This window comes from Cydia amplana, chromosome 9, assembly GCF_948474715.1.
Source record: "Cydia amplana chromosome 9, ilCydAmpl1.1, whole genome shotgun sequence".
Taxonomy (NCBI): domain Eukaryota; kingdom Metazoa; phylum Arthropoda; class Insecta; order Lepidoptera; family Tortricidae; genus Cydia; species Cydia amplana.
In genome coordinates, this window is record NC_086077.1 from 7,956,556 (window position 1) to 7,966,004 (window position 9,449).

The following is a 9,449-nucleotide window of genomic DNA, read 5'->3' on the forward strand; positions in this document are numbered from 1 at the left end:
TCGTGTAGAGGAACCATAACCATCGCATGGCCATCTCCCTGGTCCAGCGCTAGGCCATCGTGTAGAGGAGCCAGGTACATTGCTGCCCCAACAAGTAAATTATGGCGCTGTGTCTTTACTTACCGAGGGTAAGTAAAGTTACCGACCCACAAAACGAAGAGGAAAATTTCAATTGTCAAGTTAGTGAAATAGGTGCCAGAAAATTCAAAGCGAGTTACGAGTTTTGTCCATTGTTTTATCAGCATTGGGGGTTGGGGGTTGGGGTCGACCCCAAAAATGTTGGAAACCCATGGCATAAGTAATGAAGTTGGGAAACATAAGGTCGGTAATGTCGGTATAAGTACATATAACTGGATCACGGTTCGCCAGGAGGCGAGAAGCTCAGCGTTGTGTTGTGAATAGGGTTGCCAACCGTACTATATAATATAGTATTGTACTATATTTTGGCTCTCTGTACTATATACTTTTGGAAAAATATATAGTACGCTAAAATACTATATTTCCGATTAAACGTATTTTACACTTATGTTTAGTATTTTATCTAAAAGTACTATATTTTTTTTCAAATGTACTATATTTTTGATGCCTTATTCTGGAAAATACTATATTCCACCAAAAAATAGTTGGCAACCCTAGTTGTGAATCACGTAGATTTCCACTGTTTCCAGTAGGTTGTATATAAGTTGTATTTGCCGTCTAGCTCACATGATAGGTAATACCTACCTACTTACCTGCATAAATTGTAAAACTTTAACCGTGGCATGACGCGAATATGGCTAGGTAACGTGTACAATTAAAGTCAGTATACTTATTCTCGTACTAGTAAATAATGTAAGTATGCTGGAACTGCTGGAAAGTATTATATGTAATGTTTGTTGAGTGTGTTTTTTTTATGTCAATGGCTTCAAAAGTAGACCGGTATGGTAGATACTAGATATAATATTATAAGGTAGGTAATTAATACGACTTGCAAATAAAAAGGTAAAAATCTTACCTCGCTCCGCTTTCCAACAGCTAACCACCACCCTTCTTCTTCTTCTTCTTCTTTTATTTTATGGCGGTCTGGCCAAACAAGTTGGCACAAATTTGCCAATGTCAAGTATAAAATACTGCGATCTGCACCTGAGAACAGACGACAACACAAACATATACCAACGCCCACACAGAACATGAAAGCACTACACGTTTTGTTATAACTAAGTAAAACAAAGGTGAGTGATTAGTTCAAATGCAGACGACACACACATTATAAAGTTATTAGTTATACTATACTACACGGTTACTATAGAACGATGTTATTTTTCTTCAGAAACCTAGCAAGAAACCGGAATACTTTTTTATTATCAGTAAGACTTAGTAAGGTCGAAGATTTATAGGGAGGGGAATTTTTAATTTTGTTAAGACGGAGTATAAATTAAAGAAGGGAGAGTTGCGAGGGCAGTTAAAGAAAATATGATCCAATGATCACACTTCCACATTACAATCGCACATAGGAGAGTCTCTGCGTTTGAAGAGATGCAGGAGTTCTGGTGAAGAATAGAAGCCCAAGCGGAGTCTAATAATGGTACTGGTGTGCCTTTTCGAGAGTGAACGTTTTTTAAAAAACCAAGGGCGAGAGGGTATCGAGGGCTGAATGTACGAGTAAAAACATTTTTTGGAAGATTTCCATCGAGCAGACCATTTTTTTTAAATTGTTTTTGAGGGGATACAAACCAGATCTGAAGGGAAAATCTTAAAGAAGGAATCATTTCCGCGTAGAACAGCATCTTTTGCAGGCTGGTCTGCCAGCTCGTTACCTAAAATTCCGCAATGACTCGGGATCCATCCAAAATATATATCCATATTGGCTAAGCGGCAAGAAAAAATAGCTTGTTTGATTTGAGCTATTAGATAATTGCGAGCACAGTGACCATGAAACGAAACATGAAAAACCTGATGAAGTTGCACTGATTTCATATAATTCCCACTTTTTCAGGGTTCAAGTGTTCAATCTCAACAGTGATCTGGCTATAATCTGCCACGGCATATAGATGAAACGCGAAGAATACGGGCACTGCTGAACTCGTCTATCTATTATTCGTATTTTGCTCGATTTATCATAGGAAAGTAGTTTAAATTAATGAAATAAATGAATTAACGGATTAATTTTTGATTTAATATGTAATGTATTGTCACAGGTGGTAACATTGAATTGACGTTTAGTTAGAAGCGGTAAATTCAAATGCGTGTAATGTTTAACAAGGTCGCGGTGTGGTGCGATAGAGTGTTACCTTGGAGGATACAACTAAACGGAGTAGCCATTAACCAGGCTTTCCCCTCTGCCGCAAATAGGCGGCCAACGGTCATACACAATGTATGGACTGACGTTTATCTGACATGGCTATTTTTACGTTACGCATACATTTGACGTTCCCCTCCCCCGCAAAAATCGGCAGACTGTTTTGTACAGAAAATTACAGACATGGCGTCTCCGTTTGATTATATCCTCCAAGAGTGTTACGGATTAACGGACGTACGGCGGAGCACCTTCCACTCGATCGAATAGACCCTAGGCAGCACTATTATTTATATACTTACGTTCGTTCGTCTTTTTGCCACTCTATCTCTTGAGTAAAGCTTTGGATTCCTCCGAAAACGGTGCCGTCATATTACGGCCGCTATATAGCGTTGACTGACGTCACTAGAACGTTGTCTATGTAAACAAGATGGCGCGGTTTCCTAGACGGCGTTACGTTACGTTGATTGTCAACGTAACGTAAAGCTTTGGATTCCTCCGAAAACGGTGCCGTCATATTACGGCCGCTATAATAATATAGCGTTGACTGACGTCACTAGAACGTTGTCTATGTAAACAAGATGGCGCGGTTTCCTAGACGGCTTTACGTTACGTTGATTGTCAACGTAACGTAAGATGACGGCCGTCATGACGGTGTCGATAGTTTCGTGAACGTTTTATTAGATAGCGGTGACGCCATTTTGAATAAATGACACGAGATTTGAATAAATGATTCCGTACTACGATTATTTTCCTCTTCTGATGATATTTCATCCTCCAAGTAAATTATAGATGATCAAGCAAATCTTGCCAGTAGGAAAAGGCGCGAAATTCAAATTTTCTATGGGACGTTATCCCATCGCGCCTACATTTTTCAAATTTGCCGCTTTGACCTTGGTGGATGACGGTGTGTTATGACGCCGTGGTACTTTCCACATGTCGCCACCGTAAAGACGGCCGTCTTTTGCAGCCGCTATATGACGGCCGTCATATGACGGCACCGTTTTCGGAGGAATCCAAAGCTTAAGATGACGGCCGTCATGACCTTGTCGATAGTTTCGTGAACGTTTTATTAGATAGCGGTGACGCCATTTTGAATAAATGACACGAGATTTGAATAAATGATTCCGTACTACGATTATTTTCCTCTTCTGATGATATTTCATCCTCCAAGTAAATTATAGATGATCAAGCAAATCTTGTCAGTAGGAAAAGGCGCGAAATTCAAATTTTCTATGGGACGTTATCCCATCGCGCCTACATTTTTCAAATTTGCCGCTTTGACCTTGGTGGATGACGGTGTGTTATGACGCCGTGGTACTTTCCACATGTCGTCACCGTAAAGACGGCCGTCTTTTGCTGCCGCTATATGACGGCCGTCATATGACGGCACCGTTTTCGGAGGAATCCAAAGCTTAAGCAAGAGCGATAGTCTATAGAGATGCAGACACAAACTATATACTTAAGAAGATAGAGTCTGGCTAATGAAAGTTGAGCCTGAGATAACGCGGGAATTTCAATAAAAACCGCACCTGGCAATAAAATTACTATGAAATTAAATGACAGCTTGAAACTGACAGCTTATTTGATAGGAAAAAAAGTTGCCATATAAAAAGTTTTAAATACATCTCAGGCTCAACTTTCATTAGCCAGACTACAACGTATCTACCTGGCAGGTAATGAAATTTAGATTCTCAAGTTAGGCTCTCAAGTCGGTCACATTTGTTCACAATATCGCTTCCGTATATCGACTGCGATACGTTGTCTCATTCTGACTTATATACTTGGTCAATCAGATCTTGACAGTAGAAAAAGGCGGCAAATTTGAAAAATGTAGGCGCGAAGGGATATCGACCCATAGAAAATTTGAATTTCGCGCCTTTTTTTACTGACAAGATTTGGTTGACCAGCTATAGCCATATTTCACTAATTTTTGCTAATAAATCGCAAAGGTCTGGTGAGCCCTTTACATTGACGGTCTATAGGGGACTTAAAATTTTATCTTGCCTGTGGTTTACATTTGCCGGCATTATCTGTGGTCCGTACCCGCTTCCGCTTGTTTCCGACATAGAGTAACTTTCCGACTCGATTGAGTTCGTCGTACTGTTGTTGTTATGTCGGATTAAATTACAAGAAAGCAAAAGAAAATGTGGTGTTTAATATCTCAGATTGATTCTAGAGTGATATATATTGTAGTTGAAGGCAACAATGTAACAGTAGGCAGAACTTTGGATTCTCAATGTGGAAGTTTTGCAGTTATAGAAGACGCCTCGATAAGTAGAAAACATGCATGTCTGTCAATAATTCAGGACAATTTATACTTACAAGACTTGGGTTCTCGGTATGGGACCTTCTTGAATCAAACCACTGAAAGATTAGGAGTGACTTCCAAGGTGCAGATTAAGCACAACGATGTAGTAAGATTTGGAAAACTCAGCAGTGTTTGGACAGTTCAGGAAATCAAACATGTCACATGCACCTCAACTTTGAAGGGGGAGAATCTTCAGAATTTAAGAATAGTGCTTGGAAAAATAGGCGCTGCATTAAAGAGTGATTGGGATGACACATGTACATTTCTAACTATGCCAGCTATAACATTAACAATAAAAGTTGTTCTAGCATTGGCACAGGGCTCTTATATAGTTACACCTCAATTTTGGAATGATGTTTTACATGCTGTTACAATCAGCACAACATTGCCAAACCCAAAAAACTTCACCCCGCAAGTCATAGAGTCGACTATCAACAAAGAAGATGTTATGTTTCTTCCTGATGAAAGAAGGAGCAAATTATTCACTGGCAAAAAATTCATTTTCTTTTCAAGAAGACAACTCGAAATGTATAAACTGGTTTTACTTAAGAGCTCTGCTACTCCCTTATTATTGAGTGAATCCAAGATGACCAAGTCTATGCTTGTCAGCCCTGATGTTGTTGTAATTCAATACAACATCGGGAACACCTCTCAAGAATCACAAGCACAAAGAAATCTGTTAAATGATATCATTAACTACCTCAACAGCAAAGGGAAAAGGGCTGTTGCTGATGCTGAAATTGGCTTGGCCATATTGTATTGTTCTATCGACAAATATTGCAATCCAGAGTTTAGCTTCACTTCTGAAGTCTTTAGGCAGCCAACAACTTCTAACAATAAAAAGATGGAAATTCTTGCACAAGACACACAGGAAACGCAAAGATTGCAGTGCAAGAAAGAAAATGTAACGATAAATGAAAGTTTAACACCAAAACACAACAGTTTTAACACATCTACTGTGGTTAACACTGACAATGTTAGTGCCAAAAGAAAATTAACTGAAGATATCTCTGATAACATTATGAATGTAAATAAAAAGGTTGCAACTACTTCTATGCACCAGCCAATTAATGCTGATGGTGCTAAAAGAAAGTTGACTGATGAGGAAGGACAAGGTAATCAGAATAAAAAAATGGCATTAGATACTAGTGAATCTAATGACGATGCCTTCAATTTTATCAATCCAACAGCTGATTCGGAAAAGTCTACTAAGGCAACTGAGAAAAAACTTAATTTCTTCAAACCGGCCAGAAAAAATGCAGACACTGCTGAAAATGATGAAGATTTATTCAACTTTGTTCAGGATAATAAAAGTTCTAATTCCAAGCAAATGTCTATAAAAAAAATGTTTGAAACAAGAACTCTAACCAGCAAAGAGACACCTCAAGAGAAGTCTTCAACTGTAGCACAAAACACCAATGCTCCAAAGAAAGAGGAATCTGATGAGGAAGATCTGCACAGCCGAATGAGTGACTTAGATCTAGGATCCACTATAGTAAAGGTCAGACGGGACTTAATAGTCAAGAAAGAATTACTGAAAATTGAGGACCAAACTGACCAAGGAAAGAATTTCAAAAAGTTCAAGAAAGTGTGGCCTGTTAAAATGCAGGTTACAATCATACCTAAATCATCAATGAGCATCATTAAACCTGAAGGTTTTGATGTCAGTGAAATACGTAGTTTGACTACAAGTGATACTGACTGACCTTATATGTTGTTATGCAAATTATGCAATAAATACTAAATGAAAAAATTGTGATTCTTCCAAGAACATAGTATTAAGTTATGTTCCAAATTAAAAACAATTAAAAGATGAATGTTTTATTAATTTAAATAAGAACTAATCGGAATCTTCTGCCGGTTCTTCCTCTTCTTTTTCTCCCTCATCTTCCTCCATTTCTTCTACATCCTCTGCTTCTTCTGTTTCACTGTAAATATAATCACTTTGTCAGATACTAAAATAATTTAACCCAATGGAAAATATTTTATTATTTATAACACAACTGCTTTTTTCTTTAGGTTTTCCATCCCATGTGATCTTACAAATATAATCATTTAAAAGTCAAAAGTATTCTAATCAAAACTATAATTACTACAAGGCTCTCTTATCTCAGTGTTTGTCTTGGTTGTGTTTCCAGCAACTGTTTTGAACAGTAGCGTAGCGTAGTGGGGGCGGGGGGGGGGGGCGGCCCGCCCCAAGCGGCACTTTTAGGGGGCGGCAAAATTTCAGAATAAACACCAATAATATCGTATAAATATTTGAACTATTTCAGTAGCACTTATTATATTGAAATACGTAAGCTAGGGGGCGGCAAAATTTTCATCCGCCCCGAGCGGCCGAGACCCACGCTACGCCACTGGTTTTGAAGCCCTTAAGGGGTCCTTGTAAGCTTAGCTTAACTGTGATGCAACAGATTTCAACCTACTACACTTCAATAATAGCCTAGGTGCACTCATGCTAGAATAAAATAGCCTTTTATTTTTAATATATCAGTGAATATACATACTATCTTTTTTTAATTAGGTATTAAATTCACTGGAACAAGGAATATTATATTAGGCAACATTACCTTATATTTTTTTTGTTTATCTTTCCTCTTCTGACTTTAACTGTGCCATCTGGGGCCACTCTGACAACACCATGATGAAGTGTTGTCAACTCATCCTCCAATATGGAGAAGTTTTTGGGCTTCTTCTGATTTGGCTTTGGAGTATTAACTGCATTTGATGACCCTAGAAGAATAATCATAAATATAGGAATGTTTTCTTGTAACTAAACTAAACAATTATGTTTTACTACAAAAAAAGAATTCTTTACCAAACAAAGACGATAGTTTGTAGACTCAGTTCATAATTAAGAAAGTCTCAGGTTGCATGTCTATTGCCTCGGTGAGATTTTAACATATTCAGTGCCAGCGCGAGCTACGAGCGTAGCCGATAACACGGGAAATACCGTAGCGAAAAGCGCCTACGAACAATGAACTCGCCTAGCGAGTCGCTGGCACTGAATGTGTTAACTGATTTCTAGAATTAGACTAGAAAGTATTACTTACTCAGGGAGAGATAAAGTGGAAGAGACATTGATGTTGGCAATTTAATATTAATGGCTCTGATATTAGGTTCTCCTCCAGGGTATCTAACTTTCAACTGATCCACCAAGGATAATATATTTTCCTTTAAAGCTTTCTGGGACATTCCTGTATGGCCTATATTAACTACCGAGGTAGTCCCTTCAGGCAGCCGCAGCATTACAGTGCGCAGACCAACATCTATTTGTTTCTTAAGATCTCCCTTCTCATTTATTCTAACAGGAATCAACATGTTGTGTTTCTTGAAAAACATTTTGCCGAGCATATGAGAGACGTGGCTTTGAACTCTTGTGTCCACCATAATGAAGTCGTGCTGGGTCATCAATCTCCTTTTGAGTTCAAACTGGTCATATTCCACTTTTAGTTGTCTCACAGGCAGCACTGTCTTAACCTGGAATTGATATTGTTTACCGTGGGTTACATTGTATAACATTTTCATATTGGCTAGTGCTTGAAAAAAGCAAGTCAGTTTTACTTCATGGGGTGAAGAAGTTTTTTCCAAAACTTGCAACTTATATAGGGCTTGGCTTTAGCAATACAATATGGTTATTTGAAATAGACTTTTAAGTGATAAGACTACCTATAGTCTACCATTACATTATACATACACAATGGATTACAGTTTAAAAACTCTTAAACTAAATAACTAACTGGGACAAAGATGGATTAAAAGTCTAATTCGGTATCAACTTCTTCCCGCCGTGTACGGAATTAATGTGACATTTTAAGAAAACCATTAATCTAGAAGTAAAGCATAAAATAATCATAAAAATGTACAATAAATTATCAATTAATTTTGGTCACATACTTGTGTAACTCCAGCTTGCCTTAGGATCTCTTCCCAGTGATCGATGGTAGGTTCATGGTCTATCTTCCTGCCTTTCTTGAGGTCTGGTGTGATCAAACAAACTTCTCCCGTTGAAGCTGCAGTACTGTGTGGGAGTACCCTAAAAAAGGAAGATTATTAAAAACTTGCCTTAGAATATGTTAAGGAATAAACATGCAGTTTGCAGAAAGAAAATACCACTAGGTATGGACTACACAACTTAATACCTGTAGTATCTGTAGCCAGAAAATGTATTATTTGTTTTCATTCACATTAACTAGAATTTACAGGTCAGACAGACGTACAACAAAGTCTCTTCTGTACACCAATGACCTTTAAAAATCTTACTACTAAAGTGCTGAAACTCACATGCTAACATAATAAATAATAACTTACAGCTTTATATTCGCAGAAGTGTTCTGGATCTTCATGCAATGTATTTCCGCAAATATTACAGTCTCATCTTCAAGCAGAGTATTTTTATTCTTGTAGTTCTCAGATAATTGCTGAAGAGCAGAGAGGCACTTTACCACAAGCTCTTCTGTAATATATTTTGAAGGCATGACATATTTTCTTTTCTTACTACTTTCTACTGCCACTGATGCTTTGACTGGAGTCACTGCTTTTTCAATTTCCTTAACATTTTCTTTCAATATTTTCTTGGCCTGTTTCTTAACTACTTCTGTGGCCTTTTTCTTTTCTATCTTAGTATGTTTTTGTATCTTCTCTCGCTTAGCTTTTTTCGCAGAAGCTTGCTTTATTGACACCATTTTAATTAAATTTATTACTTCTTTACTCAAAATAGGATAAAATTAAAGGTTATTTGAACAACCGCGTGCAAAATGTTTACTCGGAGGGGTCGGGAACACAGTATGACAGTACGACACACATGACAACATTGACAATGACATAAGTACAATGCTGCCAACATAATAAACTATTATAATG

General features: G+C 37.7%; 2 protein-coding genes across 2 annotated transcripts; one reads left to right on the forward strand and one right to left on the reverse strand.

Annotated features, from left to right (window-relative positions):
• The first annotated feature begins 4,367 nt into the window (after nt 1-4,367).
• LOC134651038 (nibrin) lies at nt 4,368-6,399 on the forward strand. Its single transcript, XM_063506017.1, has one exon. The coding sequence runs from the start codon at nt 4,423-4,425 to the stop codon at nt 6,289-6,291; it is 1,869 nt and encodes a 622-aa protein (XP_063362087.1). The 5' UTR covers nt 4,368-4,422; the 3' UTR covers nt 6,292-6,399.
• On the reverse strand, nt 6,392-9,349 carry LOC134651039 (ribosomal L1 domain-containing protein CG13096-like). Its single transcript, XM_063506018.1, has 5 exons — nt 8,898-9,349; nt 8,484-8,622; nt 7,640-8,066; nt 7,152-7,319; nt 6,392-6,506 (listed from the first exon to the last, which is right to left on the reverse strand). Exons 1-4 carry the CDS (start codon nt 9,269-9,271, stop codon nt 7,153-7,155), a joined length of 1,107 nt encoding a protein of 368 aa, XP_063362088.1. The 5' UTR covers nt 9,272-9,349; the 3' UTR covers nt 6,392-6,506; nt 7,152.
• Between the last annotated feature and the right edge of the window lie 100 nt (nt 9,350-9,449).